The following is a 23585-nucleotide window of genomic DNA, read 5'->3' on the forward strand; positions in this document are numbered from 1 at the left end:
CCCTCTAGTTGTCTCTGTCACACATTCTGTCTGCTCTAGCAATACCCACATTTTATCTACCTACACTCACCTCCCCAAGCAATTTATCAAGCTGCCTATCTTAATGAACCTTGCCCTCCTGTTTCTCCCTTTCCTGAATCCGTGTGTGTGTGTGTGTGTGTGTGTGTGTGTGTGTGTGTGTGTGTGTGTGAGTGAGTGTTCTCTCTCTCCCTCTCTGAGACAGTCTTTCTATGTAGCTCAGATGAGTTCCCAGTACTAATGTCCCTGTGTAGCATCCAGCCATTTCTAAAGTGTCGAGCAGCTTTGGGTTTCTCTTACTTACACTGACTTTCTCCGGGTAAGTGGGGTCTCACTGCTGCGAGCATGTAAAATTACCCAGGGACACACAACTTACTTGGCCTTCTGAATCCATACACAGTAGTCTGAGATGTAGAGATCATTCAGAATATATGCTGGGTCATTTTCCTGAAAGACTTTGTGAACATCCAGGAGACACTTTAAAACTGCACTCTTACCTGAAGGAAAATTTGAAAACATTCAGTCAGCCTTAAGAAGAAAAATATCTTCTTTCTTAGTTAAGAAATTAAGATCTTGAGAGGTGATACATTTAAAACAGCTCAGAGTTCTAGTAGTTTAAGAACATTTAAAACTAATGATCTAGCCCCTTACTCTTTATTTCTGAAACAGTCCTACAAAGTTACCCAGGCTGTCTTTGCACTTAGGATCCACTTGCCTCCCTGCTGAGTGGCTGGGATTACAGGCCTGCGCAGCTGCCTGGCTGGAAAGCATGTTTTCAAAGAGAAAACTTGTGCTGTTTCAGAGGTGATCCCCAATACCTACGAGACATGTGCACACTAGCAGGTCCCCCTTTTCAAGTCTGAAATCTACGCACAGCATGATGCTCACCCAGCAACTCCTTTCAACACCCCCAACCCCAAACCTCTACTCTTTCTCCTTGGCAATGCCTCTTATTCCTGCCCTCTCTCCGTGGCTGAAGAGTCCCAAATATTCACCAAAATAGAGAAATCAAGCAGGAATCAGCTGCATCTAGTGTCCACCCCAATCACTTGATACAGTTACCCTGGCCATTGCATACAATCAGAGTCCTGCCCTTGACTTAACCAGATAAACTTGCCATCTTGCAGCTCTCAGCTTGCATACAGAGCCATAAAGCAACACTGCTGACTTACTGGCTTGTTCAGCCCACTTTCTTATATAACCCAGGACCACCTGTCCAGAAGTGGCACTACCCACCGTGGGCTGGGACTTCCTCCATCCATCACTAATCAAGAAAACGCACCCACAGACTTACCTATAGGCCAATCTGATAGAGGCAATTTCTGAATTGCCCTTCCATCTTTCTAGATGACTCCAGCATGTATCAAATTGACAAAAAAGTAACCAGCACCCTAGGTAACTGGCTGACTGACTACAAAGAGTTCCAAGTAGCAATCACAGGTCTTTGCCAGAAAAAAAACCCTCTTCACTTGGACTTTACTTCTCTACAGTGTGACAGCCCCAAGGGCTCCCTCCCAAGGCCTCATACCTTCTTAATATAACCAGATTAGCAGAAAATGCAGGATTTAGGGTGGTCGGAAGAGTACTGGCCCAGTCACTAACTCAATAGTGCGAGCCCACTGTGCGCGCAGTACTGGTCTACGTGGAGGAGCAGTTATTCACCCCTCACACCACCTCTTTTTCCATGTGTCCACCAGAAACATGTTATATGATCAATAAAACCTGGTGGGCATGATCTACCAGGCAGCCCTTAAATACTGACAGGAGAATGTTCAAACATGTGATTCATGTCTTTAAGCAACTGAGAAAGAATATTCAGATGAGGTTTTCAACAAGCATGCCTTTCACATACAGGACAGCTTGGGCAAAGGGGACTCATAAGCTCTCTTTAAAGGCTGTGCTTCCACAAGCCTTACCAAAACGATTTTCATGGAATTCTATGTCATAGCATGGTAAAAGATACCCAGGAAATCTAAAAGAAGCACATTAAGCTCACCCCTCTTCCACCCTCCATTGTCATCCGACGCCATGTTTAATCTCTCAAGCTAGCAGCCAGCTTCCCCGTGGTGAGCACCACATCACAGCTAGGGTAGGTAGCTGCGGTTTTCAACATCTCTTTTGTGCCAAGTGTTCTCTCTGTCCAGAATAAGTACTCAGCTACTTATTCCGCAGCTATCCACAAAGGAAAAGACTAGCTTTCTTCCAGGCTGTCACATGGTTGGTGACCAGAAGCTTATGGGGACTCACAGTCCCTGCCTCCAGTTCTGTGGTCATACATCCCATGAGCATAAAAAAGCTGCTCAGGCCTAAAGCTAGGACAATTACTTTGGCTCAAAGACAAGGCAGGAAAGTGACCACTTTTCAAGCAGTTTACTGCCTACTCCAGAGTATAAAAAACAAAGGTACTCTGAACGGTAACCACGGTAACTATTCTCACTGCAGGAAGGAGCTAGCATCTGTCCCCAGGATGTCAAAGGGCCCAACGTCAGAGACTCCCTAAAACTGATTGGCTGGATAAACTAACCCTAGTCACCAGAGGCCCTGAATCTAGGGCCTCCTACTCACCCGTGAAGGCACTGGAAACCAGTGTCCCAGGACTATAAATGACAAGACTCATGAATGTTTTCCTTCAGGAATGACTGTCTAATGATGGCACACAGACACAGTTTGACACGCTCTCTGGCTTGCTTTCCTTCCTGTTAGCGGCCAGGTTGGGCAATAATCTCTCACTGACAGACAGACCAGCTTAAGGCTGAGGCACTTAAGAAATTGTTCCTATCCATGCAGGGATCAGAGTAGGAGATGCTTTTGCTGGCTAAATGCCAAAAAAAAAAAAAAAAAAAAAAAAAAGGGAAAAATAATGTAAGCTGCTACCTACACCCAAGAAAACCTCAATTTTCTTTTCAGCGTTGCTTTCTAGGCATCTGGCTCTTCTCTATGTACATGAAGGTCAGAGGTCAAGCTCAGTTGTCCTCCAGGAGCCATCTTTCCTGGTCTTGGAAACAGCATTTCTCTTGGGACTGGAGCTCGGTGAGTAGCTACTGCTGGCCAGTGAGCAGAGGGCCGGGGCAGAGCATTAAGTAGACTGCTCTGATACTCTAGTCTCTTCTCTTGAGACACGGTCTCTTTTGCAGCTAAACCCCAGCGTTGTACATGTGTGCTGGGCATTAAACACAGGTCCATACTTGCTTAGCAAGGGCCCTTCCTGACTATGCCCCCCTTTTAATGTTTTAAGCTACAGAAGATAAGAAGCCAAAAAAAGAAAGAAAAAAGTCTTTAAAGTACTGACAGAAAGGTCCCATTATTATTTATAAAATACATCAGAACAAAAACCAACAGTAATTATCATCTTCAACATAATTTAGCAGACACCTAGGTAAATTTCTTAGTGTTTGATAAGACGATATTATCAAAAGAGACATCTTAGCAACTATTTTAACATTAATTTTCATAGTTCATTTGAGCCAAAAAGAGAAGATAGAAACACTCTGTCAAATCAATCAAAATTAAGAGAACCAAAATGTGGCAATTTGCTTCACTACCAAGCCCTGTTAAGATGTAGAATAAAGTCAAGTCCCTGACAACAGAATGCTTCTCACTGGGTAAGTCTTACGCACCCAAGGTCTTCATTTCTGCAGAGTAAGCAGCAGCTCAGACTGAAGACAATGATTCACTGTTAGGCAGAGTAAGGCCAGTTAAAGGCCTAGCCTTTGCCATTACAGCCAGTGACACATCACGTCCATACATCCACAAACAGAATTAGCAGGGAGCAAGAGCACACTCAGTTACTGCCGGAAATGCACGAGGCTCAATCAAGTGTCTAATTTATCATCCAAGTACAGTTCAGGCATTCCTCTCTCTAGGAACGGAGTCCTAGCTCTCCTTCAGCTCCACTTCAGGTGCCCTTATGATGCCCAGCACGTCTCTCTATTACGTCAATTAGAGCCAACACCAACATCCCATCATTAACCCTACAAGTTAGGTACTTCCTTTTTTGTTTCACAAGAAATGAATGATTTGGCTAGGATTTGAGAAGAAATAAATCTGACTCTCAGCCACTATGTCATAAACACAATGTCTGCATTTATTACTAAGTGGTGAACTCGTAGGCTGGAAAGGGTGAGTTTTCATCTTTCATTCTCTAGATTGGAACAATGTCCAGAAAACTGTATGTTCCTGTTCAATAAAGGCTGCACTCTGGAGTAGACGGACGCTAACATTTACGCCCTTGCACAGACTGCTTGGTTAACATGTATAAGTGGTAACACCTCTGAGGACTTATTTCAAGCTTACTGTATTATTATATATAAGCACGGGCCTCCCACCTGTAATTCCAGCACAGGAGGATTACCCTCAAAACAACAAAAACAAGCAAATACGAAACCCACCTAGTCAGGGACCACCCCCTCCAGGAGGAAAGAAGGCCTGAAGGCGTCAGAAAGCTCCCGAGTTACAACATCCAAAAACCTCTATGGTTATAAAAGGCAATACGCAGTTGCTAGGGAGAGAGGACCAGTCAAGCTGCCTGCATGTTGAGTCACCATATTCCTGAGAGTGAACCTCCGTCTATATGCCTGTAAGTAGACGCAAGAAGCTCACTGGTTTACTAAGTGAGACATGGAGCGAGCTGTTCCTTTGGTCTGTGGTCAGTGCCCTATCTAGGGTGAATAGAAGTTGCCCATGTCTCCCCAGGAAGGAGCATACAATGCACCTGACACGCAAACAGGGCCAACAGAACTGAAGGTGAGTACAGGAGAAGTGGCTGTTTATGTCCTGCCACAGTGCCATAGAGGCAGAGAAACTTGAATGCGCTAGTTTGAATGAGAATGCCCCCACAGGCTCATATAGTTTAATACTTGGTCCCCAATTGGTAGAACTATTCGGGAAGAATTAGGAAGTGTGGCCTTGTGGGACGTGGTATGTCATTGGTAAGGGTGGAGGCTTCTATGTCATACCAACTCAGTTAGCACTCTGCTTCCTGTTTGTGGGTCAGGGTGTAAGCTTTCAAGTATTGCTCCTGTTCCGAGCCTGCTTGCCACATATTTCCCAGTATAATGGTTAACAGACTGTAATACTCTGGAACTGTGACCCCCAAAATAATTTTTTTTTAAATAAGTTGCTTTGGTCTGGTGTTTTATCATAGCAATAGAAAAATAACCAAGACACTAAGGAATATAATCACTCATCTCTCCCCAAGACAGAGAAAATGCAAACAATAGCAGGACCCATAGACTGGCATGGGCACCACCACAAAGCCTTGGCTATCACTAGCTAAGGTCTCCTTGAATTTCATTAAGACAATAAAAGGCAGGCAGTAAGAGGAAGTTCCGTGTAAGAGGAGAAAGAAATTAGGAAAACAACACCCTTCACAATAGCCACAAACAATATAAAGTACCACTCTAACCAAACCAGTGAAAGATCTGTATGACAAGAACTTCAAGTCTCTGAAGAAAGATATCGAAGAAGACCTCAGAAAATGGAAAGATCTCCCATGCTCGTGGATGGGCAGGATTAATATAGTAAAAATGGCCATCTTGTCTAAAGCTATCTACAGATTCAATGCAATCCCCATCAAAATTCCAACTCAATTCTTCATTGAGTTAGAAAGAATAATTCTCAAATTCATTTGGAATAACAAAAAACCCAGGATAGCAAACACTATTCTCAACAATGAAAGAGCTTCTGGGGGAATCAGCATCCCTGACCTCAAACTGTATACTACAGAGCCACTGTGTTTAAAAACTGCAGTGACAGACAGGTAGATCAATGGAATAGAATTGAAGACCCAGAAATGAATCCATACACCTATGGTCACTTGATCTTTGACAAAGGAGCTAAAACCATCCAGTGGAAAAAAGAAGATTTTTAACAAATGGTGCTGGTTCAACTGGCAGCCAACATGTAAAGAATTCGAATTGATCCATTCTTATCTCCTTGTACAAAGCTCAAGTCCAAGTGGGTCAAGGACCTCCACATAAACAGATAAACTGAATCTAATAGAAGAGGAAGTGGAGAAAAGTCTCGAGCACATGGGCACAGGGGAAAAGTTCCTGAACAGAACACCAATGGCTTATGCTCTAAGATCAAGAATCAACAAATGGGATCTCATAAAATTGCAAATCTTCTGTAAGGCAAAGGGCATTGTCAACAGACAAAAAGGCAACCAACAGATTGGGAAAAGATCTTTACCAATCCTACATCTGATAGAGGGCTAATATCCAATATATACAAAGAACTCAAGAAATTAGACTCCAGAGAACCAAATAACCCTATTAATAAATGGGGAACAGAGCTAAACAGAGAATTCTCAACTGAGGAAACTCGGACTGAGAAGCACCTAAAGAAATGTTCAACAACTTTAGTCATCAGGGAAATGCAAATCAAAACCACCCTGAGATTCCCCCTCACACCAGTCACAATGGCTAAGATAAAAAACTCAGGTGACAGCAGATGCTGTTGAGGATGTGGAGAAAGAGGAACACTCCTCCATTGTTGGTGGGATTGCAAGCTGGTACCACCACTCTGGAAATCAGTCTGGCAGTTCCTCAGAAAACTGGACATAGTATTATGTGAGGACCCAGCTATACCACTCCTGGGCATATACCCAAAAGATTCTCCAACATCTAACAAGGACACATGCCCCACTATGTTCTTAGCAGCCTTATTTATGTCCCTCGACAAAGGAATTGATACAGAAAATGTGGTACATTTATACAATGGAGTACTGCTCAGCTATTAAAAACGATGAATTCATGAAATTCTTAGGCAAATGGATAGAACTAGAAAATATCCTGAGTGAGGTAACCCAATCACAAAAGAACACACATGGTGTACATTCACTGATAAGTGGATATTAGTTTAAAAGCTCCAAATACCCAAGATAAAATTCACAGACCACATGAAGCTCAACAAGAAGGAAGACCAAAGTATAGTTGCTTCGATCCTTCTTGAAAGGGGAACAAAATATTCATAGGAACAAATATGTAGACTGAGCAGAGACTGAAGGAAAGGCCATCCAGAGACTGTCCCACCTGAGGATTCATTCCAGATACAGTCACCAAACCCATACACTACTGTGGATACTAAGAAATGCTTGCTGAAAGGAGCCTGATATAGCTGTCTCCTGAGAAGCCCTGCCAGAGCCTTACAGATATAGAGTCGGATGCTTGTAGCCAATTACTGCTCTGAGTGAAGGGTCCCCAATGGAGGAGTTAGAGAAAGGACTGAAGGAGCTTAAGGGTTTTGCAACCCCATAGGAAGAACAACAATATAAACCAACCAGACCCCCCAGAGCTCCCAGGGACTAAGCCACCAACCAAGGAATACGCATGGTTCCAGCTACATATGTAGCAGAGGATGGCCTTGTCAGGAATCAGTGGGAGGAGAGGTCCTTGGTTCTATGAAGGCTCAATAGATGCCCCAATGTAGGTGAATCGAGGGCAGGGAGGCAGGAGTGGGTGGGTGGATGGAGGAACACCCTCATAGAAGCAGGGGGAGGGAGATGGGATAGGGGGTTTCTGGGAGGGGGGAAAACCAGGTAAAGGTATCCCCTTGAAATAAATTTAAAAAATAAATAATTTTTTTTTTTAAAAAGAAAGAAAAGAAGCTGAAAGGCTGGAGAGATGGCTCAGTGGATAAGAGCACACAATGCTCTTCAGAAGTCCCAAGCTAGGGTCCCAGCAGCCACACTAGGGCACTCACATTCACCTCTAACTCCTGCCTCAGGGATCTGAAGCCTTGGCCTCTATGAGCACCTGCACTCATATGCACGTTTCTACTTATAGATACACATATCAAAATAAATCAAAAAATAAAAGTGAAGTGAGAGAGGAAAGAGGGAAAGGGGGAGTGACTCAGAAGGACTTCATTCTAGTGGTGTTGCTGAACCCCAAGGTGGGACACAATCCTGACACAGGAGAAGCCCTGGCAGACTGGGATGACCCAGACTGTAAACCAGGTATGTAAAGGGCAAAAGCAATTAAGAGGGGCGGAAAAGTCAAAGTAGACAAAGGAGTCTATGCAGGCTGCTAGATTTGTCGAGAGAGTTCCTAAGACGATCAGAAGGCAGAGGCTGTGCCAGTTAACTTCTGACGCCTTTAAAGCCTCAGCACAGTTCAGGGAAGACATAAAAGACGCAGCACCGCAGGTGCAAAGATGCAGCTTCTCTTGGGGTGGGCAGTTCACATCCAGAACATGCAATGTGTTCATGCAGCCTTTGTTCACAGGCTGGTAGACTGATGAACAGGAAAGTGCCACAGTGGTAGACAGAGCCTGTCAGAACACATGTCGACTCTAGTGCCAACCACAGGCTGTAGCAAAGCCCTGGTCCCTCCTGGCCTTGAGCTAGGCTGAGCAGTACAAGCTGGCTCCACAGAGACCACTGGGGTGGACAGACTCACAGCCACAGCAGCAGTTGCAACAGTACCCCAAGATCAGTCAACCCAGATATCTCATGAAGAACAACTACCGACTAGGGAAGACCAGATGGGGTAGTATCCTCTATAAGCCACTGTACTCAACACTGATCTTGTGTGTACACATACAAGAGACCTGCTAGAACTCATACATTTGTGAGTGCAGAGTTCAGAGGTCAATGTTGGATGTCATCCTCAATCACTTCTCAACCTATAGAAATGAGAGTTCACTCATCATCTAGATTAACTAGCCAGCACGTCCCAGGAATCCTGGTTCCATCTCCCTAGCAATGAGTCTACACTGTGCACTGCCACGTTCAGATTTTCCATGATGCAAGAGATCTGAACTCAGGTCCCTATGCCAGCATGGCAAGCACTTAGCTGACTGAGCCTTCAACATGGTTCTTTGATGAAGCAATTGATGCACATGATGAGGTCATTTTGTACTATACTAGACCTTACAAAGATTTCTTTTACTACGAGTACTTGTTTGGAGGGGACAAGTTAGGCCTTCAAAGATTCTTACCATCTTCTGTTAAAAGGCTTAACTATCTCCCTTAAAAAAAAAAAGCTTCACTATATATTGCTATGTTATCCCTTGTGTGCCTTACAGATGTGAACAGCATCTGGAATAACAATAAAAACGAATTAGAGAGTTTAAACAAAAGCATGGCACAGCGGTAGAAAAAGGCACTCCTAGGAGCCATAACAGTGGGTGACAATCCCAGTGCTAGGGATAGTTACTACTCTACAAGTTAGCCAAGGAGGTTCCTGAGGCCCTGCAAACCATAAAGGCTACTACTGTTGGTTGCATGCCAAAATTAGATGGCAAGAGAAACCATATACTGCTGCTAAGAGAAACCACATACTTTGGCAGGAGGATGTGTAGAAGTCAGGCTGGAATGAGCTGGAAGCTCTCTCCTTGCTTGCTTGCTAGCTTTCACAATGCTACAGGATGTTAAGCAGGCTGCAGGGGCAGAACTGCCACCAGCAGTCCTGTTTGGTTAAGGACACTGCCTATCTTTCCATTAAAACGAGTCCACTGGAAGGAGTTACAGAGACAAAGTTTGGAGCTGGGACGAAAGGATGGACCATCTAGAGACGACCATATCCGGGGATCCATCCCATAATCAGCCTCTAAACGCTGACACCATTGCATACACTAGCAAGATTTTGCTGAAAGGACCCTGATATAGCTGTCTCTTGTGAGACTATTCCGGGGCCTAGCAAACACAGAAGTGGATGCTCACAGTCAGCTATTGGATGGATCACAGGGCCCCCAATGGAGGAGCTAGAGAAAGTACCCAAGGAGCTAAAGGGAACTGCAACCCTATAGATGGAACAACATTATGAACTAACCAGTACCCCGGAGCTCTTGACTCTAGCTGCATATGTATCAAAAGATGGCCTAGTCGGCCATCACTGGAAAGAGAGGCCCATTGGTCTTGCAAACTTTATATGCCTAAGTACAGGGGAACGCCAGGGCCAAGAAGTGGGAGTGGGGGGTGGAGTGGGGGGAAGGGCATGGGGGACTTTTGGGATAGGATTGGAAATGTAAATGAAGAAAATACCTAATTTAAAAAAAGGAAAAAACAAAAACAAACAAACAAACAAACAAAAAGAGTCCACTGAAACAGTGGTGTGACTGTTACAGGTGCCATCGATGGCTTGCTGACTGAAGTTAAGGCCCTCTTCATAGGAGGGAAGTCATGTCTGGCACGTAAATCACAGCAAAGACCTATGGCTAGACTCCAGTGGGGAAGCAACTGCTATTGTTTTACTAACAAGGTGTCTTGTGCCCAGTAGACTGCTTTCTAAAACATTTGTGTTCACACCCATAAACCATTAGTGTAGTCTCAAGTATAAAGGGGAACTTTCCTTTTGCAGTGGGTGGCGATCTGTAAAGCCTTATCATTGATGAATTTCCCAAGAATAAGTGACTGTAACAGTCATTAGTGGCCCAGTACTCAGCTATAAAAGGAAGAAAATAACCAGATCATCCATGTCACCTCCTTCAGGGAACACAGAAGAGCAGGCAGAAAAAAAAAAAAAAAGTAGAAACTGAAGGAAAGAGTGGACTATGTAGATGTAATTCATCTTGGATAGAAGATGGGAGCCCACAAGACTACAGAGCAGCAATGACTGAGGAAAAGAAGTGACTCTAGGACCAGGTAAGCTGCCTGAAAGTTATGCAAAGAGCTCCAAGAACGCTACTCACTCTGGGCTGGGTCTCTTGGTGACTCTACTGTCTTTAGTCACCCTGCTCTTATAAGAAGCCCCTCCCCAGTGATCCTCTAAGTAACTTCAATAAGCTCACGGGTGCACTAAACTAGACTTGGGTAGAACTGTTTGTTTGGTTTGCTGTCTTCCTGGGGAAGGTCATCCAACAACATACAACTTGTTCCAAACTTCTTCTCCTATTACATCTATGCCCTGGAACTCAGCTGCACCGTTTCCTCTCTGCACCAGCACAAAACTTCAGTTCTTACAACCCTTAATCAGAGTCTGTGGAAACATCGGATAGTAACGTCTCTAAGCACACAGCCGGATGTCATCAGAATTACTTGATGGCTGCATAACCAATTCTCACTCATTTAAACAGTTAGGAATAAGACATTCAAATTCCAGGTAGAATTCTTTAAAAATTCCAATTTACATAGTGAATTTAAAAATGGACAAGAAGCTGAAGATACAGAGCTCTTGAAATACCTGCTATCGAAACCTATACTTAAAATATACTAAAAACTTCAAAAATATTTCAGCACAATTTGATTCAACAATTTCATTCTAAAAATATGCCACGTATTTCTATGTTCAGCTAAAACTTGGCTGTTTGAATTGATAGTATCAGATACTACTTAATAACAAAAGTTCTGACACATCTTTAGGAACTGTTTCAGCTTTAAATTGGGGAAGCAACTGTATGAAGCCAGAGAGAAGAAACACAAGTGTGCAGGAGGAAAGAGTTAGCTACTTCAAGTGGCCTGTCACATCTGCATCTCTTGCCGTTGTGTGAGAGGTGACTGTTTAAAATGTCAACAGTTGGTGTTCTAACTTTCTACTTCCTTTAAAGCCCTGCAGAGGGGCAAGACTACACAGACCACAGTGACAGCAATGGCAGCAGGGCCACAGATCTTCCCAGCTCACCCAGGCCTCATCAGTGTTTTCACACATGCTGCCTTATTTGTTTACTGCTTGCTCTACTGCATCTCAGCTTGCTTTTCTTAGTGTGGGGGTTCTTATGCTACTGGGAAGCAAACAGATGAGTTCCAGCTTGTCCTTCAGGGAGGGACTGCAAGGAAAGGAATGTGTGTCAGCACACTGCTGTTGGGGATGGGAGGCAGCCCATGGCCTCGGCTCACACAAGAGGGCTGCCTCCCATCCTTCACGATAAACTTGAGGCAAGGGTGGTAAATCTATTCTGTGAAGAGCTAGAAACTTGACATTTTAGCTTTATAGGCTGTATCTCTGCTGCAACTGATTGACCATGCCATTGAACTATAAAAGCAGCCACAGAAAATATGTAAGTGACTAGGCATGTCTGTGTTCTGATAAGACTTTATTTATGGGCACTAAACCATGAAGTGAATATCATTTTCATGTCATAGAACACTGTTTCTGACTTTCTTTGGGGACATAGTCTGCCCATGTGCAGGAACTTGCAGTCTTCCTGCATGTTCTCCTAGGTACCAAGAGTAAGGGTATGTGCCACCATGCCAGACCCAAGGTACTACCTTCTTATGCTATTTTTAACCACTTAAAAATGTAAAAAAAGTTCCAGCATAATGACACATGCCTAAAATCCTGGCACTGGCAGGAAGGAAGCTAAAGCAGGATGGTCAACAGTCCTAGGCCAGTCTCACCCTCATGAAGAGTTGAAGGTCAGCCTGGATTATATGATACTCTATCTTAATAGCCCTCCTACATATAAGTAAACGAAGTAAAAAAATATGAAAACATTTTTACTTAACTCAAGGACCAAACAGGATAGATTCAGTTTGTTAGGTACAGTTAAGATATTTTCTTAAGAAATCATCTCATTTTTATCTTATACATACCTTTTGTCTTATAACTACACATTTGTGTGTGTATGTATGTATGTATGGTACACATGTGTGTGCATGCAGAGGACCGAGGTGTTGTCCTTGACTGCTCTCTGCCTTATACACTGAGGCAAGGTCTTTTACTTGACCCCAGAGCACTTCATTCAGCTAGGCTAGCTAGTTTGCTCTGGGTATCCTATCTCTACTTCTCAGGAGCTGGGATTAAATGCAGGCCACCATGCACACCTGGCATTTATGTGGGCACTAGAGATTCAAATTTGAGTCTTTAAACTTGTAGGGTAAGCACTTTGACCAACTGAGTCATTTATCACCCATCGCCAGGCCTCTTTATCTTACAAATGCTTATATTTCAGGTCTTATCTTTTGTTCCTTCATTCCTGTCACGCAATAAACACTTCATAGGCTAAGCCCAAGCTGTACAGAATCTTATATTCTTCATTGATTCTGTTTTAATGCCCTGCACACAAAACAGAGTTGATTCATGTCTACTGAACACATGCATGCGTGTCACTTGCTAGTATTTAGAAATCAGCTTCTTATTTAAAGAAACAGTCACACAAATAGAATTCTTGCATGTTCATGGGGGGGGGCACATAAAATGACTCAATTCATTTCATCTAAGTTCCAATATTAACATGCAATAAAACCTTAAATTAAAGCTTTCCCCTCTCTCTACCAACTTCATTTTAAATAAATACAATTTTCTGCCTTTATCTTCTTACAAAATACAGAATGAAAGTTACTCCCATTTTCAAAAAAAGGCTTAAAACTGATGTTAGATATTTAAAGAGAACTAATTATAAAGTTTTTTAAAAAAAATCACACATTCAAAAATATAACTAACTTCTGGTTTTTATATTACTCAGCTAAGAAACTAGCAAAACCTAGCAAAACCAAATGTGCAGGAAATATAACAAAGATGGTTAATGCTCTGAAAGGATTTAATGATAACTTGATTTGAACATCATTACCAGTAAGCACTACTATATAACTCAAATTTCAAGGAACAGCACATTTTAAGTGATTTGTTGGTACCAAGATAACCTTGAACTATTAATTATTCACAGTAACTAAAAGGCAATTTGTAACATGTAAACCAACCATGTGGGAAATGCTGCCCCCTATATTGTATTTTAAGTGAACAAGAAAACCTTACTTATAATTATAGGTTAACAAATTACCATGAGAACGATCTATACATTTTTAACAGCTAACCATGCTTAGAGAGTCCCAGGAGTTATTAGAGAGGCTGGGATTCTGTGAAATTAGTGGATGGTCTTCTTACCTTACAGTTGTGCATCAACAACCTTCTAGATGGGCACAGGTAGGAATCCTCAAGTGCTCTGAGGTTAACTACCATGCACAGAAAGACAGAACCACTGAAGACACAGAACACACTGGCTCTCTAAGGAACAGGTAAGAGTTCAAGCCTCTGTGCTCGAGGGGGGAGAAGGTAGAGAGTAGCTCAGGCTGGCTCACTCACCATCCCTACAGTAGCTCAGGCTGGCTCACTCACCATCCCTACATTTTCCAACATTCTTGGCTTGGTACCCCGATTTAGGAGTTGACTCCTGCTCCAAAGCTTGCTCCTGTAAGATTTTAATTAGGGCTTAAGTGAGTTGTATCTAGAACTGGATGTATTAGTTAGTCGCCCCGAGGACTTGTCTGACCTCAAGTGAATCATCCTTCTCCCTTTGTTGAAGTGAATGTTTCTTTCAAGGAGGGTACCTGCTTAAGTGCTGTGTGCCTGCTAGTACACAGTACTTGTCTCCGTTCTTAGTGACACAGACACTAAGGCTTATGCCCCCTCTTACTTTAGTTTTTATTCAAAATCGTAAGCTTAGCTCTGCAATACAGCTAGCCTTGAAGAAGAATAAGGAAAATATGTAACCCAAATGTCTTAGTTATGGTTTCTACTGTGAAAAGTCACCATGACCAAAAGCAATATGGGAGCTAGAGGGATTATTTCCTTTAAAAGCTTGTAGTCTGCCAAGCGGGGAAGTCAGGGTAGAAACTCAAGGCAGGAACTTGGAGGCAGGAACTGAAGCAAAGATCAAGAAGAAGAAAAGCTGCTTCCTGGCTTGCTCCTCATGGCTCTTTGAATGTGCGTTCTTTTTGTTTGTTTGTGTTTGCTCCGAACCGTACCCCAACCCGAGACAGGGTTTCTCTGTGTAACCCTGACTGTCCTGGAACTCGCTATATGGGCCAGGCTGTCCTGACACTCAGGGATCTATCTGCCTCTGCCTCCCAAGTGCTGGGATTAAAGGTGTGTGCTATCACTACTTTTTTACAGCTGAGGCCCACCTGCACAGGAAAGACAGGACCCACAGTGGGCGGGACTCTTCCACATCAATCAACCAAAACGCCCCACAGACTTGCTCACAGGCAATCTGAGAGACATGTTTTCTCAATGGAGTTTCCTCTTCCCACAAAACTCTTTAAACATGTCAAACTGACAAAAATAAAAACAAACAAACAAACAAATACAACAACAACAAAACAACCAAACCCATAAGGACACCAAAGAACCACAGGGAGAGCACAAAGATCCTTGGAAATTGTGCGCAGACGGGTGCCAATATACAATGAGCTGCAGAAGGAATGGCCTAGTGGCTAAGATGCACGTAAGTTAAAAGCGTTACCATGTCCTCACTTGCCGGCCCAATAGGGATCTCCCTGCCGGCTTCCCTGATGCTTATGCCTCATCTCACCTTTGTAAAGACTGCGTGATAGCGACCCAACCACGCAGTCTCAGCAGTGCACATACAACACTGGAAAGGATTTGTGCCTGTCCAGCATTTGCCATGACAACATACCGGGATCATACACTTCAGGATGAAGTTCTTACCCTAAAACTTCTTCCCTCAGGTGAACTTGCCACCAGCACCATAAGAGTATAGTCACTAACCCTGGCACATGAGTCCTGGAACAACTCTATGACAAAAAGAACTCTTCTAATAAAATCCTTTCTCTCCTGAGCTCAGAGTATGAAACTTTTCCGCTGTCTCTGGAACTTTGTCTACAAAGAAGTGAAAGAGATACAGCCTAGGGACTCACCATCAGCCACTATGTCAAAAACACTATGGTGCTGACCAGAGCTAGAAGCAAGCCGCTACGGGGATCAGCAACAGCTGCAAAGATACTAATTCCTCCTTCTACTGCTTTTAATGTTTACTGGGTTCTTTGCACAGAAGAGCTTTTAAGTAGGTACTCATTTAAAATGTCTGTTGAAAAAAAATCAATTAATAGATAAACTCGTTAATTTGATAAGTGCTGGGAAAATGGCAGGAGCTAAGACATGGGGGTCAAATATAGCAGGAACTCCCCCCCCCCCCCCGTAGGAGGTAACACGCCTCAGCGTCCCTGGTTTTACATTTTTTATCTTCTCAGATTTTCATTATACACACAATTCAAAAACTAAACCAAAAACCTTTGGAGTAGCACAGCACACTTTCCTAGAATGCTTCAGGCTCCAGGTTCAATCCTCACCAAGAAAATCTCTAAACATCCTTTGAAACACGTAATAGAATCCTTAAGCCCCTATCTAAGCCACTGCGTTGTCAGGAGTCTGACACGATAGGCACTCCACACACACTTGCTGAACAGACTGGAGAACATTTGTACAGAATATATTTAAACAATGAAAATTACAAGGTCTAAGGAGGCATGCTAGCATTAGTCAGTCTAAAGGAATTCCTCTGGTAGTATTCTAATTTGGGGATATCCTACAACTGACCTTTGAAAGCATTTTCTAGAGCTGAGGAGATGCTCAGTGGATGAGGCACTTGCTGCACAAGCATTAGGACTGGCGTCTAGGTCTCCGGAACCCACGGACAAGTCAGCAGGCATGGAGGCCACCTGCAGTCCCTTCCTGCAACAGCTGTCCCACTCACTGCCAGCTCCGCAACACGGAACAGAACAAACCAGACCACCAAGGCTTCCTCTTTACACATGCAAAGCAAAATTTTCACGTACTGAAATTAAGACTCCCCTTGCAACTAGAACTTGGGGAAAACCATGTATATATAGATTCTGAAGTGTCAGAGACCCTATGGAGGCACGTATGCCTTCTGTTCAAGGTGGTGGGGGCACAGAATGAGCTCAGTGGTGAAACCAGTTGTGCCCTCCCGGCCCATCATGCTCAGCCTTCTAGCAGAAGTGAAAAGAACCTTAGGGTCTAGAAGATAAAGACAGGACCCCACATGCTCAGTAAAGTGTACAACGTGTGCTCCATCGAGTGTCGGATGCGACGATGTGTGGCTTCCAGTAGACTAAAACTGAGGCACACTGGAAACTGTCCTCTTTCAATGTTTCTCATTTCCAGCTGACTGACAACAGCTGAAGGATGGCTCCAGGGAGGTTCTATGCGCTCTTTAAAAAGAAACCAACGAGGAAGAGGCAGAGATTTTGCTGAGGAGTCAGTAACAGAGAATACAAGTGGGGGAGTTTTGTTCTCCGAAAAGGACCAAAAAGGGGAGAACAACAAAGGGCTAGGTTCTTTGTTAAACACTTAAATCACACTTATCAGAGCGAGGTCAGGTTTCCCACCCTGAGCAAGTTTGGGTTAATGTGCAACAAGATAAGCAGCCTTCTCTAGATGGAAGGAGGGAAGGATCCAAGAAACCCAAAGATACTCAGGGCCAGTAAAGCACCCTTGTAAAGGCTGTTGTGAAGTCAGATAAAGCAAATTCATGGGTCTTTGAAAAATCCCACTTAGCCAGTTATCATGAAGTCACCTCTGTGGCCCCTGAGCATCCCCAGTTGGTTCTGGAAACATCCACTTGAGATCAGTGTCTCTGGGGAAGAGGCATTCATTACTTCCTACTGTGCAAGCACTCTCTGACCTTTACTACACAAGTGTGACTGCTCGGGCTGTGTTCTGAACTCTAAGCAGATACAAACTCATTGTTGGAAGCTCCATATGCCAAGTTGGTGCTATTTCTACTTATTTTATGGAGTATCCAAACCGATGAGATTCCTCAGTGATAATAATGGCCTTTCTGTGCCATCCACCTGTGCAAACACAGGTCACAACCTTCATTCAGAGCTTGTCATCCTCACATCCAATAGCACAAGTTCAGGACAATCCAGTGCTGTGCTTCCACACGAAGTACAACCTACACCAGTCACAGGACCCAGCACCGTGGCTTAGTTGGATCATATTCATTTTCAACAGAGGCTCTGCTGTGTTATTTCAAGTTTCCTGCTGCTAACAAAATACAGCTGATAAGACTATTTCTTGTGAGCGATAACGACGAAAAGTTAAGTCTTAATTTCAGCTCTAACCTACTAAAACTGTTTGAATAATTGATTAGACTCTAAGTCAAGGCAATCAAATTTATTTTGGGTTATGCAATCACAGAACTGATTACTTTTCAAATAAAAATCCAGAATGCCAGATTACTTCCCAGAATAAAAAGTAACAAGACATAGTTCATAGGAGTGAAAGTGAGAGTGGATGTACGTGGGAACACACATGGGAAAGCTTGCGACAGCTTTGCTGGAAGCCACAACATTAGAGTCTCCGAGCTTAAATCTATAAACAATGCTTACAAAATCCTGCAAGACTACAAAGAGCAAGTAATTGTGATGTGCAGTTCCAGCTCGACAATCATTCATTTAGAGTAGATTGATTTTTCAAGGTAATTTTAGAGATCTGAGAAATACCTTGGATGGAAAGCAAGAAAAAAAAAAACATATCAAAAAAAAAAAAAAAGGCAGCTTGTTTCCCACAGTTAAACGAGATAGATCTGTCAATGGTATTCATTTATCTTAAACAACAATCCTTCAAAGTAAAATACTGCTAGTCTCAACCTATCAGGTGAATGAAAAGGCATCTTTCAGTTAACTATGATTCATTTTCACAATTATGATCTACTTCAAGTACATATCCTGCACAGCAAGAATACAGGTCACACTGAAGACAAAAAGCCAGGTGTCCCTTGGGACAAAACACTGGAGAAGTGACTGTCCCTAACAATCCAGTGAAGTCACCTGGACTTGGGGGATGAATTTCCCTTATGTATAAGGGGGTGAGCTTTTCTTCTTAAGGATATGAGAGATGGACTTCTCTCTCTTTTTTTTTCTCCCCCTTTCCCCCTTCCCTTCTCCCGATAACTCTGGCCCCCCTCTCCCTCCAGGCCCCACTCGCTCACTCCAGCCCACAGGTTTTTTGTTTCTCATTACAGATGGTTGTGAGCCACCATGTTGTTGCTGCGATTTGAACTTATGACCTTCGGAAGAGCCGTCCAGTCCTGGACTTCTTAAGGAAATAGGAAATGGACATCCCTTCTTTTGCTAAAGAATGAAAACTTGCTCTTCAATAAACCTTTATAAGGGCAAAGGAAAGAGACCCTCCACCACACACATGGGTGGGACAAAAAACAAAGGCCAGGAAGTACCGAAAGTGACTTTTAGATGAATATGCCAGAACTAATCCACACAAATGGATGCTACCTTGGGAATTACTCTATTTTAAAGATGTTAGGGGCAATTTGGAATTTGTTTTGAAGCCTGGAATTTTCCATACTCTTATAGTCAGAAAGTATTGACTTTTCATGCTAAACTTAGCGGCAGTCAAGAGTCTTGAGAGTAGTGATGCCGTTCCTTGGAACGTCCTTGCTTTCCCAAGTCTTGGAAACAAGTCCCCTCCTAACAATCACTGTACTTCTCAGGCGGAATATCTGGGGCTCTGTACTGGAACTGTCAGTTTAGTTATCTCTGACAAAGCTGTAACCCTCACTGGAGAAGAGAATTTTCTATCCTCATTATTGGATCCACATGACCTCAGTGCCTAGAAAGTTATAGGGTTCCAAAAAAACATAATGAGCAATGGAATGTTCAGTGTGAAGGGCTCTGGATGCTGCACACTTCTCCCTTTATCCTCCCTTTCTTAGAAAAGGTCAGCGTGCCCTTTATATCCTGAGGGGTGGGGGACCTGATCACTTTCATTATTTACATATAGAAAAGAGCAAAACTCGTGATTGCATCTTCACTTACTAAAAATTTACAACTTCTAATGCCCAGATCTGCAAGCCTACCTTACCTAGTTGCAGTATCTTTATAGTGTCTCGGTAGGCTTTCAGCACCAGCTTGAAATGACGATAAAGTGGATAGCACAAAACTCTCCTTCCAAAGGACACCAGGATTTCATGAACGTCTGTCCAGGTCTGTGAAAAGTCACCTCAGTAAGTCATCTCCATAAAGTACATTACACAACAAAAGCACACAATGAGAAAGAACAGTGGCGGTTTGGTTAAACCGTGTAAACCTAGATCACCGACACAAGCCAGGTTCTCGTACGCCTCACTTCATCACACTTCAGAATTCTTCACACTGCATCAACAAATCACAAAGGTGACTGAAAACCCACAAGTGTAGAAGGATCACTTAGAGTCGTAAGGGGACAGGCGTGCCTATGGACTCAGACTTGGATCTGATGAGGGAGGGTGAGGACAGGCTTCCTGGCTTTATAAGCAGCTCTGAGCTGAGGTGCTGACAAGGCTGCTGGTCCACTCTTAATCTTGGGAGAATAAGACTCTCCTATGGTACCTGTCTCAGTGCTGGACCGAACCTTACCTCCTCACAGAAGGAAGTAATGAATTTCGCACTCACTACTTTACAACTTAAAATATGCATCATCTGAACTGACGGTACAACTTTGATAGTGAACAATCTGTTCCGAACTCAGAAACTTAAGATACTATTCTTTAGGAAAATAGATACAAAACCAATTATCACTCCACTGCAGATGGTCAGCAGGAGCAGTGGCATGGCTCCATGGATTAAGGTACTTGCACTAATGATGTAAACCTGAGTTTAATCCCTGACACCTATAAAGGTGAAAGGCAAGAACCGATTCCACAAAATTGTTCACATACATGACATGATAAGAGCCCTGCAAAATAATGATAATAATGACACTAAATTTTGTTGTTTTTTCCAAAAAAAAAAAAAAAGTTAATAGCTCTAACCATAAAATGATAGAATGCAAGACAATTTATTTAAGGTGCATGATCTAAGTTTTTTCAACTGTAAATTCAGCAATACTCACTTTATTGAATGACTTAACTGAGGAACAAAATAAATAACAGCTATAAACCAGTATTACCATCTAGGTCTGTTTTCCACTTTGAACTCTGAGCCTCAGCTCATTAACACAGCTGCAGCTCCACCCACGTTTCCCCAAACATCCCAGAATTCTCAGTGCTCCTCCACAATTCATAAATTCTTAAAATGCTTACCTGATTTCGCTATCCCCAGCAAGTGTATTTTTTAAAAAGTATAAAAAAGTTCCCAATTTAAAAATAGTAAGAAAAACATTTAAACAACAAAAAAACGTACTTAAAAGAAAGAAGAACAGAAAAATAACTTTCTGAACTACTTCAAGTAGAAGTCATACCTCAAACCAGCAGAGTGTTGGACTCAGCTTTCTGATGGTCCACGCAGATTCAACCTTTGTTTTGGAGAAAGGAGTGTCACATTCAGAAGTCATTTGGAAACAAAGCAAATATATCCACTGAAACTAGTACAAGAGTTATATTGACTGACAGGAAAATGATGTATTTATGAATATATAAATAACCGTACTGATGCAGAGACTAACAAATGCCTTTCCTCACTTTGCTGGGAATTGTATGAAATTAAGCACTTCATTGATGAGAGAAACAGAATATACAAACAAATAAGCAGGATCATTCAAACAAAACTGAAGCCAAATGCCTGCTGTTTCTTTCTCTGCTAAGTCACTAGCTGCTGAGCTGCTGAGCTGCTGCCCTGGTACCTGAAAAACCTCGCTGAGAAACTGCCTTTCAGAGACTGCATTTGAGGGTAACAGTAGTCCAGGGGTTTGAAAAGTTGCAAGATTTCATGCTCGTAAGAAATAATCAGTACATTTTACCAAGTATAACACTTTCACTCATCAAGATTTAGCATGTGGAGCGGGAGAGAAGAATACTAGTTGCTCTTGTACAGGACCTGGGTTCCCAGCTCCCGTATGGTAGCTCACAACCATCCATACCTGCAGTTCCAGGGGATTTGATGCCCTCTTCTGGCCTCTCCAGGCACAAACATGATACACATACATACACAGACAAAATCTCATATACCACCAGAGACTCCTAAAGCTGATGAACAACTTCAGCAAAGTGGCTGGATATAAAATTAACTCAAACAAATCAGTAGCCTTCCTCTACTCAAAGGATAAACAGGCTGAGAAAGAAATTAGGGAAATGATACCCTTCACAATAGCCACAAACAATATTCCATACCTTGGTGGGACTCTAACCAAACCAGTGAAATATCTGTATGACAAGATCTTCAAGTTTCTGAAGAAAGAAATTGAAGAAGATCTCAGAAGATGGAAAGATCTCCCATGCTGATGGATTAACAGGATTAATATAGAAAAATGGCTATCTTGTCAAAAGCAATCTATAGATTCAATGCAATCCCTATTAAAATTCCAAATCAATTCTTTATAGAGTTAAAAAGAGCAAAAACCCCAGGATAGTGAAAACTATTCTCAACAATAAAAGAACTTCTAGGGGAATCAGCATCCCTGACTTCAAGCTGTACTACAGAGCAATAGTGATAAAAACAAAACAAAACAATAAAAAACAAAAACAAAACTGCATGGTATTGGTACAGAGACAGACAGGAAGATCAATGGAATAGAATTGAAGACCCAGAAATGAACCCACACACCTATGGTCACTTGATCTTTGACAAGGGAGCTAAAACCATCCAGTGGAAAGAAGAACATTTTTAACAAATGGTGCTGGCACAACTGGTGGGTATCATGTAGAAGAATGCGAATTGACCCATTCTATCTCCCTGTACAAAGCTCAAGTCCAAGTGGATCAAAGACCTCCACATAAAACCAGATACACTGAATCTAATAAGAGAGAAAGTGGGGAAAAGTCTTGAGCACATGGGCTCAGGGGAAAAGTTCCTGAACAGAACACCAATGGCTTATGCTCTAAGATCAAGAATCAACAAATGGGATCTCATAAAATTGCAAATCTTCTGTAAGGCAAAGGGCATTGTCAACAGGACAAAAAGGCCACAAACAGATTGGGAAAAGATCTTTACCAATCCTACATCTGATAGAGGGCTAATATCCAATATATACAAAGAACTCAAGAAATTAGACTCCAGAGAACCAAATAACCCTATTAAAAAATGGGGGACAGAGCAAAACAGAGAATTCTCAACAGAGGAATCTTGGATGGCTGAGAAGCACCTGAAGAAATGTTCAACATCCTTAATCATCAGGGAAATGTAAATCAAAACAATCCTGAGATTCCACCTCACACTAGTCAGAATGACTAAGATCAAAAACTCAGGTGACAGGAGATGCTGGCAAGGATGTGGAGAAAGAGGAACACCCCTCCATTGTTGGTGGGATTGCAAGCTGGTACAACCACTCTGGAAATCAGTCTGACAGTTCCTCAAAAAATTTGGACATAGTATTACCTGAGGACCCAGCTATACCACTCCTGGGCATATACCCAAAAGATGCTCCAACATATAACAAGGACACATGCTCCACTATGTTCATAGCAGCCCTATTTATAATAGCCAGAAGCTGGAAAGAACCAAGATGTCCCTCAACAGAGGACTGGATACTGAAAATGTGGTAATTTACACAATGGAGTACTACTCAGCTATTATCCATGAAATTCTTAGGCAAATGGATAGAACTAGAAAATATCATCCTGAGTGAGGTAACCCAATTGCAAAAGAACACAAATGGTATGCACTCATTGATAAGTGGATATTAGCCCAAAAGCTCCAAATACTCAAGATACAATTCACAGACCACATGAAGCTCAACAAGAAGGAAGATCAAAGTGTGCGTGCTTTGGTCCTTCTTAGAAGGAGAACAAAATACTCACAGAAGCAAATATGGAAATAAAGTGTAGAGTAGAGACTGAAGGAAAGGCCATCCAGAGACTATGCCACCTGGGGAGCCATTCCATATACAGTTAGTTACCAAACCCAGACACTATTGTGGATGCCAAGAAGTGCATGCTGACAGGAGCCTGATATAGCTGTCTCCTAAGAGGCCCTGCCAGAGCCTTACAAATAT

At 42.6% G+C, this 23585-nt stretch overlaps 1 protein-coding gene across 4 annotated transcripts in view; it reads right to left on the reverse strand.

Annotated features, from left to right (window-relative positions):
• The window catches only part of Shq1 (SHQ1 homolog (S. cerevisiae)), a 99373-nt gene that overhangs the window by 39531 nt on the left and 36257 nt on the right, over positions 1–23585 (reverse strand). For 2 of the 4 annotated variants that reach the window (NM_181590.5, XM_006506668.4), the window contains exons 8-10: positions 20898–20951; positions 19542–19665; positions 395–515 (exon numbers count right to left, since the gene is read on the reverse strand). In NM_181590.5, coding sequence (NP_853621.2) covers positions 395–515; positions 19542–19665; positions 20898–20951 — 299 coding nt within the window. The remainder of the gene's footprint in view (positions 1–394; positions 516–19541; positions 19666–20897; positions 20952–23585) is intronic. The other 2 variants (XM_006506670.4, XM_006506669.4) reach the window with 2 other exon arrangements.

This window comes from Mus musculus, chromosome 6 (genome assembly GCF_000001635.26).
Source record: "Mus musculus strain C57BL/6J chromosome 6, GRCm38.p6 C57BL/6J".
Taxonomy (NCBI): domain Eukaryota; kingdom Metazoa; phylum Chordata; class Mammalia; order Rodentia; family Muridae; genus Mus; species Mus musculus.